Here is a 21,812-nt window from a genome sequence, read left to right as displayed (position 1 = left end):
CTGTTATAAGACTATTAAACGGTTCCCTAGTATGATAAGATGGACTCTTGACCTCACAATCCACCTTGTTGTGACCTTGCACCTTATTGTCTGCCTGCACTGCATTTTCACTGTAGCTGTGACACTTTAGAAACCATAGAAAAACTACAGCACAGAAAACAGGCCATTCGGCCCTTCTAGTCTGTGCCGAAACATTATTCAGCTAGTCCCATTTACCTGCCCCCAGCCCATACCCCTCCAGACCTCTCTCGTCCATGTATCTATCCAATTTACTCTTAAAAGTTAAGAGCGAGCCCGCATTTACCACATCAGATGGCAGCCCATTCCACACTCCCACCACTCTTTGAGTGAAGAAGTTCCCTCTAATGTTCCCCCTAAACCTTTCCCCTTTCGCCCTAAAGCCATGTCCTCTTGTTATTCTGTTATTATTTTACCTTGTACTACCTCAATGCACTGTGTAATGAATTGATCTGTATGAACAGCACGCAAGACAAGCTTTTCACTGTACTTTGGTACAAGCGACAATAATAAACTAATTCCAATTGCAATTCCAAGTGGCTGGTGTCAAAGAGCTTCAGACAAATGTCTCACACCTGTTCAGCTGCAAGCAACAGCTGAGCGATGATGGGGAGCATTTGCGAGTGGAGTGTGTGATGGGCAGTTGTTGGGGGTCTGGGGTAGTGAATGAGCACAGTAAACCCAGGAAGGGAGAACAAGCAATGTTTTCCATCTATGTTACTGGTTGCAAAGCAATGAGAATGAGGGTGATGGGTTCAGCTGTTCTGACAAACTCAGCATTGAAAGTTTCCCTGAACTACAAGGTTGGTATACAGGAGAAGCAATGGCATTTGTGGCATTGAGCAGAAATCTTCAAACATGAAAAAAAATTATTTTCAACCACCTCCAAAGCTTGCTGGCAAAATATATTTTGTTATGTAAAGTGCAGATCAGTGAAATGAAATGAAATTTAAATCAGAAGACAGCAGATGCTGAAAATCTGAAAACAGAAAATGCTGGAAATCAGGCACTATCCATGGAAATACCCAAGATAGTAACTCTGCTTCTCTCTCCACAGGTGCTGCCCAGCCTGCTATGTGTTCCCAGCATTTTCTGACATGAAGTGTACAAATTTTGAGTCAGAATCTTACCTCATAATGGGCAACTCTCTGAGACTCGGAGATCAGTTGAGCACTGCAGACCTTGCAGTAGGTGTCAGTGAACAAATCTTGATCAACAGTGCCAGCAGACTTCATCTAATCAGAAAAACAAAAGAGACGGATAACATTAGAAGCTGACCAGCTGAAGAGATCTGCAACACTTCCACTGGTATTGCGTTCAATGCTGCAATTCACTGATAAAGTCCTGGTGAACTGTCTTCTTTTGTGCCTCCCACATTGCAAATACACGACAGTATACATTCATCCTCACCGTCCTAATTCTACCACAATCAAGAACTCTCCACCACGTCCAGCTCCAAGCATAAAGGACGACGGCAGATCAGTTGCCCATTATTCACCCCATGTGGCAGGCAACTGATTCGATAGTTTTAAGTACAGCAAAATGCTGGAAACACTCAGCAGGTCAGGCAGCATCTGGGGAAAGGGAAACAGTTAATGTTTTGGATCTGGGACCCTTCATCAGAACTCGGAAAGAGAGAAAACTAGTTAGTCCAGGCAGCACTCCTCCCAGTCCACCTAGGTTCTCTCTCTGTTCACCTTTTCCCTCTCCACTCCCCCGTTACCTAGGTTCTATACCCTCTCCCCACCTGGCTCCATCTGCCCGTTATTTCCCACCTCACCTGCTTCCACCTATCACCTACCAGCCCCTGTCTCACCCCTCCCTCTCACCTTTTTTACTGGCTATCTTCCCTCTACATTCTCAGTCCTGACGCACCTGAAACATCAACCATCCCCCTACCTCCACAGAAGCTGCCTGACCCACTGAGTTCCTCCAGCAGTTAGTCGTTTTGCTCCAGATCCCAGTGTCTTCCATCTCTTGTGTCTCCTTTTTACTCAGAGAGTGGTGGCAATCTGGAATTTGATGCCGGAAAGGCTATTGGAGGCAGGAATCCTCATCACGTTTCAGGACGTATCTAACTGAACATTTGAAGCAGTGGGCTACAAGTCTACAGATCAAGAACTGGAAAGTAAGAATAATACAAGCAGCTCATTTGTGGCTAGGATGGAAATGATGAGCCAAATGGCCTGTTTCTGCTCCATCAATCTGAGAGGGTGGTCAGTATATGGAACGAGCTGCCAGAGGAAGTGATTCAGGCAGGTACACTAACAACAGTTAAAAGCTACTTGGATAGAAAGGGTTTAGAGGGATAAGGGCCAAACACAGGCAAGTGGGGCTAGCTTAGATGGGAATCTTCATCGGCATGGGCTGAAGGGGCCGTTGCCATGCTGGATGACGCTATGATTACACAGCGGCAGAACGCTGGCTTCAATGGGAGGGGATCTCAGAACTGCAGGGATAATGGGCGCGGAATTCACCTTCAGTTGCTTGCAAAAGCGCATCAAATAGCAGAGGCTGCAAGTTGTATGTCACTTTGGAAGTTTTAATTCTTTTACTCATCCAAAGGTTCATTGGATGTCCTTTACTTTACACTTGAATGTGGGTCCTAATCATCTCCTGTTTGAAACTTTCCCAAAACCCAGCACCGGACAAAGGATCAGAAGTCATACTGATGAGGCCAGGGGGTGCTGTAGAGATAGATGCTTGTAGCATTTGTACAGAAGTCGATCGCATACTTGAACCTGCTGCCAAGGGCTTTGTGAAGACAAGTGAAATTGAGTACACCCTCAAAAATAGAACGTTTCATAATGCAGGACCTGAAAAAATTAATGAGCTGTGAGATCGACCAAAAAAATAGCGAGACTTGCCAAAAACCATGGAGACTTGAACTGCTTGCACTAGCTTCATGTGAGTGAAACTGCAGAGGACAGTGGTTATGTCACTGAACCAGAAGGTCACTGGTCTGGACTCAGAGGGACAAGTTCAAATCCCACTATGGCAGCTGGGGAATTTAAATTCAGTTAATATGCATGAATACTGAATTCTCCCACTTTCGGTAATCCCCAACCCTGTTCCCCACAAACCTTCCTCCCCCCACCATGTTTCTTCTCTTCTTCCCTTTCTACTTTTTTTTCTTCTCTCTTCTCACCTCTGGCCCATCCCCCGGTGGATCTGCTCTCCCCTCCTCCCCCGCACCTGCCCATCACCATCTCTTACCTGCATCCACCTATCACCACCCTGTGTCCCTCCCCTCTTTTGTCCACCTATCGCTGCTCTGCTTTTCCCTTCTACACATTGGGCTTCTCCTTTTCCTATCTTCAGTCCTGAAGAAGGGTCCTGACCCGAAACATTGACCGCCTGCTTTTCTCCACGGATGCTGCCTGGCCTGCTGAGTTCCTCCAGCATCATCGTGTTTTGCCTCGGCGATGGTGAACATGGCAACAATAGACTGCGATGGAAAGCCGTCTGGTCTACTGATGTCCTTCAGAGGTAGAAATCTGCCACCTTGCCCTGTCTGGCCTGTATGTGACTCCAGACCCACAGCAGTCTGGGTGACCATTAACCAGTCTTGGCGCAGGGCTTCGATCCAAAATGTCGACAATTCCTTTCACGCCCATAGGTGCTGCCTGACCCGCTGAGTTCCTCCAGCAGTTTGTTTGGCATGGTAGTGTAGCGGTTAGCGTAATGCTTTACAGCGCCAGCGACCCAGGTTCAATTCCCGCTGCTGTCTGTAAAGAGCTTGTACGTTCTCCCCGTGTCTGCGTGGATTTCCTCCGGGTGCTCCGGTTTCCTCCCACATTCCAAAGACGTACAGATTAGGAAGTTGTGGGCATGCTATGTTGGTGCCGGAAGTGTGGCGACACTTGCGGGCTGCCCCCCAGAACACTACGCAAAAGTGTATTTCACTGTGCATTTCGATGTATATGTGACTAATAAAAGATCTTATCTTATCTTATCCAGATTCCAGCATCTGCGGCCCCTGGTGTCGACCATCAACAACACTCTGAAACAGCCCAGCAGACCTGCACACTGCTCTGAGCAGTTTAGGACCATCGCTAAGCTCTGTCTTCTAATGGGCCATTAGGATATCCTGGGAATGAATAACAAAGCAAGGTTCCATTTTCCTTCTTTTCCATTGAATTTTTAATGTTATTTAGTAATTCACATAACTTGGTGATCTTGAGAGGTGTGTTATGTGAAGTTTCCTTCTTCTGAGGCAGTCCCTCAGATTCCACTCTTGATTCTAGTCTTGCTCCGTGAGCTCAGAGCTGGCTGATGAGAACAGTGTGGGGAACACACTTTGTTCCACAGATCGGGAGGTGTCCGCTGGCAGAGCAGCTTGTGAGGTGGTGTGCTCCTTCTGTGGCTTATGCTGGGCCTCTGTCCTCCTGACATACAGGCTCAAGGTTCTAAATGGTGCCAGTGACCCCGGTTCAAGTCTGGCAGGTGCAGTCTGTGTGGAGTTTGGGTGACCCTGTGGATTTCCCTCGGGCGCTCCAGTTTCCTCGCACATCCCAAAGACATGCGGGTTGGAAGGTGAATTGTCCATTGTAAATTGCCCCTGGTGTGTAGGTGAGTGGAAGAGCCTGGGGGGAATTGACAGGGATGTGGGGAGAATAATTAATGTAGGATTAGTGTAAATAGGTGGTTGATGGTCAGAGTGGACTCAATGGACTGAAGGGCCTGTTTCCCTGCGGTTTCTCTCTCTGACCATGAACCTGAATGCTCCTTCTCCATTTTGAGCAGTCATGGCCCAGAGACTCCCAGGGTTCAGCGAGAATTCTGCGTTTCTTCAAGGAGGCGTTGAGAACATCCTTGAATCATTTTCCCTGCCCACCTGTAGTCTCAGAATGGTGTGTTTGTTTCGGGAGACAGGTGTCATGCCTGCCCACCACAGCCAACTGAGTCCAGGTAGGGCCTCAGCATTGAGAATGTTGGCTCCGTTCATCTGCCCTTCCAGTGAATGTGGAGGATCTTGCGGAGACAGCCTCCAGAGTTTCTCCAGCTGCAATAACGTGTGTGCCACACCTCCCACCTCAGAGCTGGATTGCCTGCCTCCCAGGGTTGGGGATCACGGGGCGGATCAGTCAGCTCCTTGGGACGGGGGCAGCGTTGCAACCAGACTTCCCACTGAGGATAGGGCTCCTGATCAAATTAGGAGGGGTTGTGAGACTGAGGTGCAAGAAGGAAAGCCCTCACGAAGGGGTAGAATTTTAACTTTCGGAATCTCCACCGGAGGCAGGTTCCCTGGGACTCGCTCGGGTCACTGGTCTCACACATGCCGTGACAGGCTGCTCCCGCATCGGCACCCCGAAGCTTTTCACACATGAAAATGACGTAGGTGGTGTCCGCCTGTGAGGTACCTGCTGATGGTCGCCGCTGCATGCCTGTAGCTGGCTCAATGCATTCGATGCACTAGTGCAGAAAATGCTCAGAGGATCCTGAGGGAATAGTGTGGATGTTGAGACCCACTTACTGTCCCTGGTTTTGGTTACTGTAGATTTCCACTACACAGTGGCAAACCTCGCATTGCACTGCAGAATTTCTCAGTCCCTTCCTTCGAGTTCAGAAGGGTGAGGGAGGATCTCATTGAAACCTAGGAGATACAGAAAGGCCTGGATAGAGTGGACGTGGAGAGGACATTTCCATCAGTGGGAGAGTCTCAGATCCGAGGGCACAGCCTCAGAATAAAGGGACGTCCCTTTAAATCTGAGATGAGGAATTTCTTCAGCCAGAGGATGGTGAATCTGTGGTATTCATTGTCACAAAGGGCTGTGGAGGCCAAGTCATTGGGTGTAGTTAAGGCAGAGATTGGTAGGTTCTTGATTGGTAAGGGGGGGGGGGGAATGGGTTAAAAAAAAATATCAACCAGGATTGAATGGTAGAGCAGACTCGATGGGCTGAATGGCCTAATTCTGCTCCTATGTCTTATGGTCTTATGATTATAAAGCCAGTGTGGGGAATTAATTTTCATGGTATTTGACACTTTTCCTGCCCCTCTCCTCCTCCCGTTGCCAAAGCACTGCCTCACGTGGTGATGTGCTGCCAATGACAGCTACTCTGTTGCCCTGACTCCCAGCTGCACTTGATGTCCGACACCCGCCAGCCGGTGACAGGCTATTCAAATGTATCCAAACCTGGAGCTATTTTTGTCCATCTGTTACTGGCCTTTCTGGCAAGGCTCAGGGTTACAGATTAGGAGCCCCAATGACCAAGCTGAGGGTACATCAGGATGAACCTCTGCCCTGCCTCAGCTCAGCAAGTTAAACCTAATGCCTTCATCTCTGTGCTTTCAGTACCAGTGGTTTGGTGGGCTAGATACACACTGTAGGATCAATAGGGAGCACTGATTATCTTCAGAAGGGGATGCAGAAGGGAACAGAATGAGAGAAGACAGTATTTTCACTTGTGCTTAAGCAACTGTCATTAAAATATTCCCCAGGAGACCCGTTGAATTGAAATATCCTTGATGTCAATTTATTTACAGTTAATGGCTTCCTTGCATGCTTACTGGGTTTGGACACTGTCAGAGGCTTATTGCCTAAACATGTTTAAGCTTTCGAGAATATCACACTTGTATTGTTTTATAGACACAAATTGGCCAACAGTGACTCCACTTCAGACACAATTAATTAGCTGTGAATCAATCTGAAAACATCCAAAGGATGAGATAACATGCGATTTGAATGCAGGAGAGAAGAAATTCTTCAAAGTGGAAAGAAACAGTGAATGGGTGGTGCATTGCACAATGCATCCCTTCCCCCGGGCTCAGTCGCTGCAGAACCCAAGGTGTCATCTGGCAGCTGTTTGAAAGCCCTAGCTTTGCTCACTCTTCGGGGAGTGGATCCTGGGGGAAGGTGAGCGGGGGTCAGGGCATCAGTGAAGTGGGGGAATCAGGGACAAAGGCAATGAGTCTGACCTTCAGGAAAAGGGTGAGGATCAGCAACTTAGGGGAGGGGTGTGTGTGGAGATTGGTGGGGTTTGTGGGGAGAGTGGCGCAGTGTGTGTACATTGGTGGGTCTCTCTGTAGATTGGCAGTGTCTGTGTAGATTGGTGGGTGGGTGTAGATTGGTGGGTGGGTGTAGACAGGCAGTGTATGTATAGATTGGTGGGTGTGAGTGTAGATTGGTGGGTGTGTGTAGATTGGTGGGTGTGTGTAGATTGGTGGGTGTGTGTAGATTGGTGAGTGTGTGTAGATTGGTGGGTGTGTGTAGATTGGTGGGTGTGTGTAGATTGGTGAGTGTGTGTAGATCGGCAGTGTGAATGTAGACTGGCAGTGTGTGTAGATTGGTGGGTGTGTGTAGATAGGTAGTGTATCTAGAGATTGGTGTGTGTGTGTAGATTGGCAGGGTGTGTGAGGAGATCAGCGGGGTGTGTGTGTAGATTGGCAGGTTGTGTGGGGAGATCAGTGGGCTGTGTGGGGAGGTTGGCACAGTGTAGATTGGTGGGTGTGTAGATTGCAGGGTGTATGGGGAAGATTGGCACGGTGTGGTGCTCTGTGGTACAATTTCTGGGCTGGGTCTGTCCACCTGATCTCAGGCAGTTGCTACCAGGACTCGGGAATCATCATCAGGAGCCCACGTCTTCAGTCCCTGCTATAGATCCTGAGCATACAACCCAGACCAACGTGCCAGCATGGCAGTGAGAAATGCTGGATTATTGGTACCAATCAGGAGTTAAGGCCCAACTGGTGGTCTCGCTGGTTGTTAAACTCCATGGCACCACTGTCAGATGTTCAACAGTACAATGGCTGTTCTGCATTGTCTACTGTGCAATTTTTGTCTCGGGTCAGCTCCCACAGCAGCAACACACCAGGTGTGACTGATCTCTCGGTACCAGTGTTTGTATACGCACTTTGATCTTTCCAGTTCTCAGCATTTAGTCTGATTCAGACTACTTGTTTGATAGAAAAGTTAATGGCACCAACAGGACATCGTAAGCCAAAGAGATCTTGAGAGTCAAAGATGCTTCCACTCCTGCTTTGTATGAAACTAAGCCACCTCACCACACGTGACACCAACAGAGAATAATATCAATGCAAAAGAACTGCCCAGGGATCCCGCATTTGACGAGTATTCATTATATTTGCTCAACAGTGTATGAGATATACAACATTTGAGGACAGACCTGGACTCAGTTGTAACCCCTACAACTGTCTCTTGGGTGAGACCTGAAATATTACTGTCATGATTTAGAGCTGCAGGAGTCAAGGGATTGGTTCCCCAGCAAGAATCAAACTGTTGGAAAGAGAACGCAGAAGAATACAATAACTCCCAAATGAAGGGCACTTACAACCACAAAGTTGTTCACATTTCAGGAGGGATATACTTGAACTGGGGACAGTGTTCATTGGGTTGATTACTGGGTCACAGTGATTGTTTCATGAGGAAGAATTCAGTAGGTTAGGCCTGTCTTCAATAGAGGTTGGAAGTCAAGAAACATACAGTTCTGAGCAGGCTTGACAAGGAAGATATTGTTTCCCTTCATGGGTTTTATCTAGAGTAAGGAGGCATTCTCTCATAATAAAGGGACACACTTTAGAATGGAGACGAAGAGAACTTTCTTCTCTGGGAGGTTGTGAATCTTTAGAAACTACCACCACAGTGCTGTGAAGGTGCTGTCATTGAATGTTTACAAGGTCAAGATAGACAGGTTTTTAGACGATATGAATCAAGGGTTACGGGGAACAGGTGGGGAAGTGTGTTGAAGCCAAGATCAGATAAATAATGATCTTATTCAGGGGTGGAGATCATAAGAAGCAGAAGAAGAATATTCAACCTCTTTGCCTATTCCAACACCCAGTTAGATCACAGCTCATCTTATACCTTAGCTCCCATTCCTGCAGTAACCCCATATCCCTTGATGTTAATTTTCTAAAATCTATTGATCTCTGTCTTGAATATAATCAATGACCACTTCGGTGCAGAATTCTAAAGATTCACATGCTTCTGGGTGAAGAACGTTTTTCTCACCTCAGTCCCATTGTAGACTCAGCCAGCTCCATCACGGACACAACCCTCCCCACCATCGAGGACATCTTCAAGAGGCGGCGCATCCATCACTAAGGACCCGGGACATGCCCTGTTCATGTTACTACCATCGGGGAGGAGGTACAGGAGCCTGAAGACCCACATTCAATGATTTAGGAACAGCTTTTTCCCCTCCGCTATCAAATTTCTGAACGGTCCATGAACCCATGAACACTTCCTCATTATTCCTATTTTTGGACTATTTATTTATTTCGTAATTTATAGTAGTTTTACGTCTTTGCACTGTACGGTTGCCACACAAAAAAAAATTCACGTCATTTAAGGCAGTGATAATAAATCTGATTCTGACTCTGAACAGCCAACTCTTTAATTCAAGACTATGACCCTGGTACTGGACACCCCAGCTAGGGCAACTACCTCCTCGCACTATCTTGTCAAACTCAATAAGAATGTACATGTTTCAATAACATTACCTCTCATTCTTCTAAATTCCAGAGTATAGGCCCAGTCTGCTCAACCTCTCCTCCAACTAACTCTCTGGATCCCAGGAATCAATCCTTTCTTGCAATCCCTCTATTGCAAATATATCTTTCCTCAGGTAGGGAGAACACACCAGTTCACAATACTCCAGGAGCTGTCTCACCAGTGCTCTTTGTATTGAAGCAAGATGTCTCTACTCTGTTTTCTGTCCATTAACTACTCCTCAATCCACATTTATATACTACTGCCCAGCCCACGTGCTTTAATTTTGCTTAATGACCACTTGCGTGGGAAATTATTAAAAGCCTTCTGCAAGTTGAAATACAGGATACTGGCAAATGGCGATAGTATAGATGGACATAGTGGGCCAAAGGCCTATTGATGTACTGTACAACTCTGTGACCACATCCACCACTTTCCCCCTTTATTGATCCTAAAAAACCAGCCTCCCCTCCATGGACTCTGTCTATGCTTCCCGCTACCTCGGGAAAGCAGCCAACATAATTAAGGACCCCTCCCACCCTGGGCACTCTCTCATCTTCCCCTTCCATGGGGAAGAAGATACAAAAGCCTGAGAACATGTACCACCAGGCTCAAGCACAGCTTCTATCCCGCTGTTATAAGACTCCTGAGCGGACCCCTCGTACAATAAAGAACTCCTGATCTCTCATTTTACGTCCTCACCAGCCTTGCACCTGATTTGACTACCTGCACTGCACTTTCTCTGTAACTGTAACACTTTCTCTGTTTCTGCTACCTTGACGTACTTATGTATGGAATGATCTGTGTAGATGGCAAAAGCTTTTCACACATGACAATAATAAGCCAATTACCAATTCTAGTTAGCAACAATTCCAAAAAATTTTGATAGGGCATTGATCATACTTTGAAAGACCAGCACAGCGTTGCAGCAAGTAGAGCTGCTGCCTCACAGCACCAGAGACCTGAGTTCAATCCTGACCTCGGGCATTGTCAGCGTGCAGCTTGCACGTTCTCTGTGATTGTGTGGCTTTCCTCTGGATGCTCTGATTTCCTCCAACATCCCAAAGACGTGTGGGTTGGTCGGTTAATTAGCCACTGTGAATTGCCTCAAGTGTCTATTGTTAAGGAACTGGTAACAGGGAAATTAAAATATAACAGAATTGGGCAGAGTCAACATGGAGTTCAGAAAGGAAGATCATGCTTCACAAGCAGAACCACAGAGCGATACAGCATGGAAACAGGCCCTTCGGCCCACCGAGTCTCTGCTATCAATCACACATTTACATTAATTCTACATTGATCTCAGTTTTTGTTCTTCTCACATTCTCATCGACTCCCCCAGATTCTCTCTCTCACCCATAGACAAGGGTCAATTTACAACGGCCAATTAACCTACCAAGCCGCACGTCTTTGGGATGTGGGAGGAAACTGGAGCACCCGAGGGAAACCCACGCAGTCGCAGGGAGGACGTGCAAACTCCACACAGAGAGAACCAGAGGTCGGGATTGAACTTGGGTATCTGACGCTGTGAGGCAGCGGCACTACCCACTGTACCACTGTGCCACAGCATAGAAGGAGACTGAAAGCGCCCAATGTGTCAAAAGCAACCTCCATAAGAGTCCTCTCATCAGTCCCATTGCTCAATCTTACTCCACAGCATGGCGAATTTTCCCAATGTATCTAATTATCCAAATCCCTTTGAAAACAATTTAGGGTGCCAGAATGGTACAATTATAGTGTCACCCTTCTCAGCTCCAGAGACCAGGGTTCAATCCTGATCTCTGGTGCTGGCTGTGTGGAGTTAGCACGTCCTCCCTGTGACTGTGTGGGATCCCCCCCCCCCAGTGTTCCAGTTTCCCCTACATCCCAAAGACATGCTGGAGGGTTAATTGGCCGCTGTAAATTGCCCCTAGTGTAGGGAAATGGCAAGAGAATCAAAGGGGAGTTGATGGGCTTGTGAAAGAGAGTAAGTTGCAGGGGTAAAGGGAAATAGACAGAGGGAGAATGAGACTGCTGGGGGTTGGCATAGGCCCAAAGGGTTGAATGGCCTCCTTTTCTACCATGGTACTTCAGTAGTAAGGAATCTGCTTCTACCACTCATTGAGACCATTTATCCCCATTAATTATTCTCCTCACGTTGCCTTTGATTCTTTCACCAATTATCTTTAATCTCCTTCTGGTTATCGATCCCTGTTCCAGTGAAACATTTACTCTCTTTAAACTCTCTGCTCAAAGGAGAACAGCTGCTGATTCCCCAGTCTCGCCAACCCGAAAGTGTTTCATCCCTTATACCATTCCAATAATCTCCGCTGCTTGATAAAAGGACTTCTGAAAATGTGGGTCCCAAAGTGGACACAGTGCTTGGCCCAACCAGTATTTCGTTAAGCTTTAACATGACTTAATCTTGTCCTGTTAAAAAATCCAATTGAACAGGCTTGTCAAATTGCACTGCCACTTTCAAAGGACTGTGTGTACTCAATGGTCCTGTGCTCCTTTTGAAATTGTTTCATTTAGTTTAAGTAGTCCCTCCGCATTCTCCTATCTAACATAGATCACTTCACACTTCTCTGCATTGAATTTCGCCTGCCCATGTCTCCAGTTTATCACTGTCCTCCTGTTACTGCATTCCTCACTGTTAACTACACCTCTGAGTGTTGTCTCAGCAGCACACTTTCAAATGGTGCCCTGTATACCCAAGTCTAGGTCTTCATCCTCTGTCAATATGGCTGGTCATCTCTGCACTGAACTCTGCAGGAACTGTTCTGCATAGTGAACAGGTCTGATCAGTAACAGCTGCAGTTTTGGTGGGGGCGAGTTAATATCTCAAAATACTTTGGTGTGACAAAAATGCTCTCTTAAGTTGCAAGGTTCGTGTCTGAAGCTGAACTCATTCGAACGCTTACCCGGTGGCACTGAGCCCTTCAGGTAGGAGGATCCCCATGGATGGGTGGTGATGGGTGATCAGTGTTGGAACGACGCAGGGAATGCTACAACTGGGTTCAATGCTTGCATGTAGTGAGAGTTATTGGATCTGCTTCTGGCTGCGTGAGTGTGTACGGACAGCAGAGTCCATCTCAGGGATGCTATAGACGGCTGGCAGTCAAAACGGACAATTTGGATCAGGGATTGTAACGCAGCATCCATCCACCCCACCAACAGCTTAGACGTTCAGGGAGCAGGCTCATGGGGGTGAGTGCAGGGATGGGGGTGAGAGGGAAATAAGGAGAGAATATCTCTGAGAATCTTATCACCCCTACATGACTGGAATCCATTGTGTGCATCAGAATTTAAAGGGATATCTTCATCCTTTTCCAGTATATACAGTAAACTTCCAATAATGCGGCACACTTTGGACCTGGGCAGGTTTTCCAGACTGTTGGATATTACTTCCACTAATACCCCAACACACTTTTAATTCACTTTTTTTAAAAATGTTGCACAGGAATAACAATAATTTTTTCAGTGCACCAGGCTAAAAGGAAAGCAGGAAACAGGGAGATTAAAGGGAGAGTGGGAAACAGGATCCCCACGGATTTATAAGGAGCACGAGAATGGGCCCTGGTCGGTCACAAGGAGGGTTGGTATGGGGCCCTGGTGAGTTTAAAGGGAGTGTGGGAAACAGTTATAAACCCCATTGGTTTATAAGGAACTAGGAGCGGGCGCCACTGAGTTTATAAGGAACATTGAGCCCCACTAAAGTTAAGGGGAATACGAGAAACATCATTCGGTGAGACAGATGCAAAATAATCAAGATTTCCCAACAATCAGACCCTGAATTATTGGCGTTTCCTGTATCCATGCCCATCCTACAGCATCTGCAGCTTTCTCTTTGCTGGTGTACACAGTGATTTCACTCAGTAATTTATAAGATAAGTACAGCTTTTAATTCTAAGTAGATATGTTTGACAGAAAGGTGCCTGTTCAACATTAATTGACCTGCAAATGCTTCATACAAGTGTGTAGCCTTGTGGAGATGACAGACACAGAATATCAGCTATTTAGGATGTGCAGTGATTTGGAGCAGAGCACTCAGCCAATTCAAGTTTACCTTTTCCTGAATACCTGGGGTCATCACAACCAGCTGACCTTAGGACTGAACCTCTTCTGATTTCCTGCACATGTTTAAAAGATATAGCTGGAAGCACAAGAGCAAATTCTGGCTGTAATGCACAAAATGTTCTGGAGGAACTCAGCAGGTCAGGCAGCATCCGTGGAGGGAAATAAACAGTCGACGTTTCGGGCCGAGACCCTTCATCAGGACTGGAAAGGAAGAGGGCAGAAGCCAGAATAAGAAGATGGGGGGGGAGGGGGAGGAGCACACGCAGGCAGGGGATAGTCGACTCCAGGTGAGAGGGGGAAGGTAGTGGGTGAGGGAGGGGGAGAAGATGTAATAAGCTGAGAGGTGATCAGTAGAAGAGGCCAAGGGCTGAAGAAGAAGGAATCCGGTCGGAGTGGGCAGAGGACCATGGAATAAAGGATAGAGGAAGGGGAGGAGAGGAGATGGGCAGGTTGTCAAGGTGGGGGAAGGAAGCCACAGGAATAAGGGAAGACAAAGGAGTGGGGGGGGGAAAGAAAAAGGAGAGGGGTTACCGGAAGTTGGAGAAATCAATGTTGAGGCCGTCAGGTTGGAGACTACCAAGGCGGAATATGAGGTGTTGCTCCTCCAACCTGCGTCTGGCCTCAACATGGCAGTAGAGGAGGTCGTGGATAGACATGTCTGTATGGGAGTGGGCTGTGGAATTGTAGTGGGTGGTCACGGTGGAGGTTCTGGCTGTTGTGGCAGACAGAGCAAAGGTGCCTGACGAAGCGGTCACCCAATCTGTGTCAGGTCTCACCGATGTACAGGAGGCCGCACCAGATGCAATAAGTGACACCCTCGGACTCACAGGTGAAGCGCTGCCTCACTTGGAAGGATTGTCTGGGACCCTGAATGGTGGTGGGGGAGGAGGTGTATGGACAGGTGTAGCACTTGGTGTGGTTGCAGGCATAAGTGCCGGGGGGCTATCAGTGGGGAGGGACGAGTGGAAAGGGAGTCACGGAGAGAGCCGCCCCTTCAGAAAGTGGAGAGAGGGGGTGAGGGGAAGATGTGCCTGGTGGTAGGATCCCGTTGGAGGTGGCGGAAGTTGCAGAGAATGATGTGTTGGATACGGAGGCTCGTTGGGTGGTAGGTGAGGACAAGGGGAGCACTGTCCCTGTTATGTCGGCGGGGGGAGGGGGTGAGGGCAGACGTGTGGGAAGTGGAGGAGATACGGGTGAGGGCAGCATTGACGGTGATGGAAGTGAAACCCCGGTTACTGAAAAAGGAGGATGTCCTCGAATAGAAAGCCTCATCATGGGAACAGATGTCCACCTACCCACCACCTACTTTTCCCCTCTCACCTGGACTCACCTATCACCTGAACTCACCTATCCCCTGCCTGTGTGTGCTCCTCCCCCTTCCCCACCCACCTACCATCCCCCTCTCACCTGGACTCACCTATCACCTGAACTCACCTATCCCCTGCCTGTGTGTGCTCCTCCCCCTCCCCCACCCACCTACCATCCCCCTCTCACCTGGACTCGCCGATCATCTGAACTCACCCATCACCTGCCTGTGTGTGCTCCTCCCCCTCCCCCCCACCTTCTTATTCTGGCTTCTGCCCTCTTCCTTTCCAGTCCTGATGAAGGGTCTCGGCCTGAAACGTCGACTGTTCATTTCCCTCCATGGATGCTGTCTGACCTGCTGAGTTCCTTCAGCACTTTTTGTGTATTGCTCCAGATTCCAGCATCTGCAGAATTTTTTGTGTCTAAATTCTGGCTGTAATCTGCATGCAGCCGTTATGACACAACTTGATCCAATTCAGCCCATTGCATCCCATTGACTTTTGCCGCTCACTTCTGAGGAGAGGCTGGAGAAGCCAGGTCTGGTCTCCCTGCAGTGGAGCAGGTTCAGTGGGAACATGTCTGATATATATAAAACAAGGAGGGATATAGGTCACATAGACTGCAGGAAACTGTTCCCCACATCAGAGGTAGATCAAACTAGAGGACATAGGTTTAGGGTAAGGGGGGGAAGAGGTGCAGAGGGGACATGGGGAGGACCTTCATCACTCAGAGAGTGGTGAGTACCTGGAATGCACTACCTGACAGAGTGGCTGAAGCTGGGTCACCGACAGCAGTTAAGAAGTGTCTAGATGGGCACTTGAATCACTTATGCATGGAGAGCTATGGACCAAGTGCTGGGCGACGGGTTAATACAGAAGGGCGCCCACCCACTGTTCAGTGTGGATAAGTTGGGCCGAATGGCCAGTTTCCATGCTGTACAATACTATCATTGTATGAATACTGGGAAGAGAAGTTGAGGTGATATCCTTATAAACGTGCATCCTGATGCCCTGAAGGAGCTGGTCTCTACACTCTCTCCAGATACTGGACCCTGGATACCCATGTCATGGGTGTATGACTCCATTGGCCATTCTGGTCCAGGTCAGGTTTGAGAATGAGAGATGCTGACAGGGAGATGGAGGGTTAGAGTCTGGCTGGCACACAGAGAGAGGCACATGATGTCTGTGTATGACAGAGTGCAGAGCAGCCATGCAGAGAGAGGACGGCAGAACTGACCGTGATCGGGTTAGGTCCCGGCTACTCTCCAATGTTATACCCAGCTGATCTCCACCAGATGCTGACAGTTGATGCACAATGACATTCAGCAGATGGACTCTCCCCTTAGCAAGTTACACCCAGAAACACGCACTTTCTGATGGTTATTGTGGCACATTTCCAACACCTGATGCAAGTACATTCCTGCAAAGAAACAATTCTCGAACTGACAAAGACTCTCAGACCTGAAACATTATCTGTATATCTCTCCACAGATACTGCCTGACCTGCTGAATGTTTCCAGCATTTTATGTTTTTTATTTCAGGCTTCCAGCATCTGCAGTGTTTTGATTTTCAAACAAAACATCTCTTCTGCCAGTTACCTTAAGTCTCTGCTGGCTGGAGACTGACTTCCCTCTTCATCCACTCTGTCTAAACCCTTCCTAATTTTGAACTTCCCAATCAATTCAAGAGCATGTCTGGTTTTATTTCAACATGCATGTCAACACTGGAAAGATCTCCCTTCTGCCCTTTTCCTGGGTTTTACGATTCAATGATACAACCTGGATGTAAGGCACATTGTCAACCGTTTGCAAGACGCTGGCCCTAGGATTTCTCTACTCTTGCTAGTCCCAGACCAGAGGCACTGTTGTACAGGGGGTCAGGAAAACCATGGAAGGAGATGCTGACTGTCTCCTTCCCTTATCCTTGTCAAACGGGGCCACCCTCCAGACTCTGCTCATATCTATGTCCTTATCCTTGTCAAACGGGATCACTCTGCTCACATCTCTGTCTACGGCCTTCCTTTAAGGCCGGGCTTTCCAGCGCCACAGCATCTCCCTCCCTGACAGAGCTTTACTGCTTCTTCAAAACAGCCAGACCGCAGGGAGACTGCCCAGCTTCCGTCTTTGATCTCCACACGGAAAATACCATCGGGGACATGAAAGGCAGGCAGGGGTTCTGTCCTCAAACCTCTTGCGGCGAATGGAAAGAAATCCAGGTCATTTTGTGTGATTGCCTGCACACACACATATGACTGCCTTCCTCTACTGAAGTAATCCCTGCTCTTGCAGTATGGTTCCACTGTCACTGATGTTTTGCCTAATGGCTACTCTACAATCTTTAGGGCCAGATGCTGTTTGATCCTGAGCCAAATACTATATGCTCATCAATCACTGCAGGCTCACGTCATGGCAGAAGCTATCTGCATTATCACCCACACATTGCTACAGCCCAATTCAGGCTCTTATTCCTACAAGCTTTGCTTTCTTCAACTCTAACCCAGAAGGCAAAATAGCAAAGCTCCAACATTCACAGCTCTGCTGCCGATATTAAGCACCTACAAAATATTCACACTTCCACCTCCACCTCCCTCTCCCATCCCAACCCGTAATTTTTCACTACTATGTGTCTACAATAAAAAGAAAAAATGCTGGAAACACTCAGCAGGTCAGGCAGCATCTGTGAAAAGAGAAGCAGGTTTAATGTTTCAGGCTGAAGACTGCCTTGATAAACAGTCTCCAACTTGAAACGTTAACTCTGTTTCTCTGTCTATAGATGCTGCCTGCCCTGCTAAGTGCTTCCAGCATCTTCTGTTTTTACCTCAGGTTTCCAACATCTGCAGCTTTTTTTTATTTTCACCATTCCTCTGCCGCCTTGCAGCCTGACTCTCCGTGGATCCTTCTCCTCATCGTCCACATGCCGGGAAAACATTCATCCTCTGGTAGCACAAGCAGTGGTGTTAGCAGAACTGTGGGCACAAATAATTCCCACCGGGAAGGCAGGCAGGAAGTCAGCGACACCCTCCGCCCAGGGGGTGTGGCACTGTAACTGGATAAGACTTCTGGAATCCTAGGCTAATGACCCAGAAGCCAAATAATGAACTGCTGGAAGAACTCAGTGGGTCAGGCAGCACCTGTAAAGGGAAATGGACAGTTGACCAGATCGTCAACCCTGTCCATTTCCCTCTACAGATGCTGCCTGACCCGATGAGTTCCTCCAGCAGCTTGTTTTTTGCTCTGGATTCCAGCATCTGCATGTTTTAACAATCTTGTGTCTCAATAATCCAGAAGCATGGGTTTGAATCCCACCATTGCTGTTGGGTCACTGAACAGTTAGCAGAGTAAATACGGAATTAAAAATCCAGTATTACAACAGATTCATGAGAAAAAAGTCATCTGGTTTGCTAATATCACATCAGAAAGGAAATCCACTGATGTACTTTCCAAGCTTGGAGTCTGTGTGACTCCACATCAGTGTCAATGTGGTTAACTTTACAATAGTCAAATAATTTGGATGGACAATAAATGCTAGTATTGCCATTATGACCAAGTCTTGCAAATGAATTTTTTTTTGGAATGAAACTCCAATTATATCAATTCAATTGCGGTAGTGAAATGAGATTAACTAATTAAAACAGAAATCACACCTGAGTCTTTATGGGCTCGTGCCATCCTGAGACATCCTTTCGCTAACTAGTCAACATAGGAGCAACAAACAATCTGCTGGAGGAACTCAGCGGGTCGAGCAGCATCTGTGGGGGGAAAGGAATTGTCGACGCTTCCAGTTAAAAACCTGCAGGGTTTTAACCCGTAACATCGACAACTTCTTTCCCCCCACAGATGCTGCTCGACCCACTGAGTTCCTCCAGCAGATTGTTTGTTGCTCCAGATTCCAGCATCTGCAGTCTCTTGTGTCTCCCTAGTTGACACAGGGACAGGTAAAGAACTAAAATGCTGAAATAGTAGTGTGTGAAAATTTAACGAGCACGGGGTACAGAACAGGTTAATATTTCCCTGAAAGTAGCGAAGGAAGGTAATGTGTTCATATGCAACCAACCCATGGCCTAATTTCAAGGCCAACAAAAGTGTGTGCTAAATATAGTAATTTTATGCTGCATCAACTCACCAAAGAGAGTTGAACACAGCACAATGGCACAACCAGTTCCTCAAGCAATTGCAAGAACCAAGTCTGCTTCAAAATTCCCCCCAGAACTTGATAATGCCATTTTCATTGAAAATCTTTCCTTCTGCTGTTTTAATTAGTTCCGACATTGCCAAATATATTCTAGTCATTTTCAGCCTGCTCACATTGCCAGACCCAAGAGCTCAATCCATTGATGCTACAGATCTGACCTCCCTCCATGATTCTGCAATGGTCAGTTACCAGCCAGAGACGGGTGATGGAGAAACATGGGGATCTATGGACGATCAGAAGTGAAGCCTTTATTTCCAGAACCCCATTTGCAGAAATCCTAGAACAGCGTCTATTGTACTGGTCTTTGGAAATGATGTGTTAAGTGCCTTGAGAGAAAAAAGATCAAGAACAAAATAATCAATTGGAAGCTTATTAATTTGAGAGTGATGATTTCTTGGGAGCTTTTCACTGTCTGCAGAGTTGAATGCCATAATCCTGGGTACTTGAATGACTATTTAACTCAGTGTATTTCAGATCACCCTAATCAGGCAAAACACACAGCATTTTTGTACCAGTGCTTTCTGTTTTTACATGATGAGAAACACTCCACAAATCAGCACTAACATAAAGCTGATGATTTAGAAGCACCAAGATCTCATTTCAAAATCCTCTTGGTGGCAAGAGAATGAAAGAGGAAGCTAAGAAATTAAACACACTTTCAGATTCAGGGAAAGTTATGTCAGACTGGTATTTATTTTAGCAGAGAGCGTGGATACGTTTAGCTGGGAAACAACAACCAATGCTCTTTCCTCAGACAATGAAGCAAGTTGTAGCACTGTTTTGCACAGTTTTTGATCAACAATGATGCTGTGGCAAACCCCGTGCTTGTAAATTATTTTACCCATTTTCTTTGATTGCAAAGCAGTCATTCTTATTGGTTCTTTTCAATAAAGACCTTTGTTCCCACTTTATGCTCTGCGGGTCAATTTTTATTTTCCCAATTTTCAATCTGTTTTTTAAGTTGCACATTTTGTACCATTCCCAATGGACTGGACACATCTGGTGCCGCTAATCCAATGCTAAGAACTCTGTACAGGCAACCTGTAGTACAAATTCTCCCTTGAGGGACTACCAACCAACAACCCAGCCAAGAATGGGAGTGAGTCTGATCCAGTGTCACACTGCTCTGTCAGTTAACACATCTAGCACCAAGTGGCTTCTGTTGCAAAGCAAATTGTGACTTCAAACCCGCAGAAGTCTCCAGAAACAGGCTATTCTTCTACAAGCACCATATTCTCATTCCCTGGCTTCGCAAGCAGTTTACTTTGCCTGATACTTTGCAATGCTGATGCATTAGAAAGACACACTGTATTCCCTCTTTCTCCATGAATAACAAATCCAGTGTGAAAGGAAGACCAAGCCAGGGGCAATAATAAATATTTCTAGTTAGTTCTGTAAAGAGATCATCTGTATTTGGTCAATTCAAACCAGCTGTTAAATATTAACTTACATTTATCACACTTGCTTGAGTAGTAATAAAATTACCAGAATGTCCTTTCAGTAACCAATATAGTGTTGTATAATATCTTGCTTATGACCTCTATATTTCGAAAAAGAAATTATGATCAATCATTAAGTTCAACATTTGTTCACTTATTGTTCTTTCTGCCAAGAAAATCACCCGTGTCATCACCGAGATTATCTTGAACAGTAAGTTTTTTTCTGTATTTGAGAAGATCATAAATTTTAAATGTGTGGCAGCATATGGCACAGCAGACTAATGCTGACTGACTGCCTCTGTAATAGCTCAATGCCCCAGCAGTTCCCTCTCGTGTCACTTTACAGAATCTGAATAGTCATTTTGTTTGAAATCACAAGCCATACCACTGTTTTGGAAATGTGGTTATCTATACTGGAGGCGTTTCACCGTTCGTTGTCAATCCTGGATTTGACACTGTCTGGATGAATCGAGATAAGAACAAAAGTATCACAATGCTAAATTTGCGCCACTAAATTCTGCCACGAGCTCCCTTTCTCCACAAACACGTCGCATTGACCTGTTAAGCCAAGAATTGGCATTAGATTATTTGAACAAAGGTGAGTTCTTCATGCTGTTTATTGGGACAAAATGATACTTCTCCCGCTTAAACACCACCACCACCTTATCTCAAGCGTCTCCCACAAAATCCTAACCAAAGATCTGCAATGTATTAAAATATGGCACAATGAGTAAACACCTATGACATGGCAATGCAACCGTTCCACGTTTTAAAATACAGAAACTTATGCCAAAAAAAGGGACAACTTTTGCTCTTTAAAAAGTGCACTGCTGTTTCCAGCTTATTGCATCTTAAAACCTTGCAAATACACAGGATATATCAGAAAGTTGCAGTGCGTGGCATTTAAAAGAACCCTCTCGCACATTACCTGTAACTGCAAGCTTGCTTCTCGGTAATATCCAGAAGGCACCACACAGAAATTGTGCTGCAGTTTGACAGAGACGCTGTAAGCCATTCACCATAAAGCTTCGCAGGATGATAGAAGGGAGGATGCAGAAACCATCACCGTATCCTTTATTCCCCCTGTAACAATGTGATGCTGAAAAAAAGCTACACTGAATACATGGAAGCCCGCCTTACACCCGCCCGTTGCATTTTTCGGCTTTCTCATTGGCTGATAACCACAAGACCTCGCCTCCTATTGGATCTTGATGCTGTCTGTCATTGATGCCTGCCTCCCTAGCAACCGAGCAGCGAGGCTTGAGCTGGTCTCCAGGAGACAGAGTGGGGAGATGAGGGGGTAGACCTTTAAAGTGGGATTAAATGCAATCGAAGGATCCATCCCATT

At 46.6% G+C, this 21,812-nt stretch overlaps 1 protein-coding gene across 1 annotated transcript in view; it reads right to left on the bottom strand.

Moving 5' to 3' along the window:
- LOC127584172 (zinc finger matrin-type protein 4-like) overlaps positions 1-21,525 on the bottom strand; it is a 175,822-nt gene extending 154,297 nt beyond the window's left edge. Inside the window, exons 1-2 of the mRNA XM_052040752.1 lie at positions 21,393-21,525; positions 1,149-1,253 (exon numbers count right to left, since the gene is read on the bottom strand). Of these exons, the coding sequence (XP_051896712.1) occupies positions 1,149-1,253; positions 21,393-21,479 (192 nt within the window). The 5' untranslated portion in view covers positions 21,480-21,525. The remainder of the gene's footprint in view (positions 1-1,148; positions 1,254-21,392) is intronic.
- Positions 21,526-21,812: the final 287 nt, after the last annotated feature.

This window comes from Pristis pectinata, chromosome 29 (genome assembly GCF_009764475.1).
Source record: "Pristis pectinata isolate sPriPec2 chromosome 29, sPriPec2.1.pri, whole genome shotgun sequence".
Lineage (NCBI taxonomy): Eukaryota > Metazoa > Chordata > Chondrichthyes > Rhinopristiformes > Pristidae > Pristis > Pristis pectinata.
This window is presented reverse-complemented; position numbering and strand designations above follow the sequence as displayed.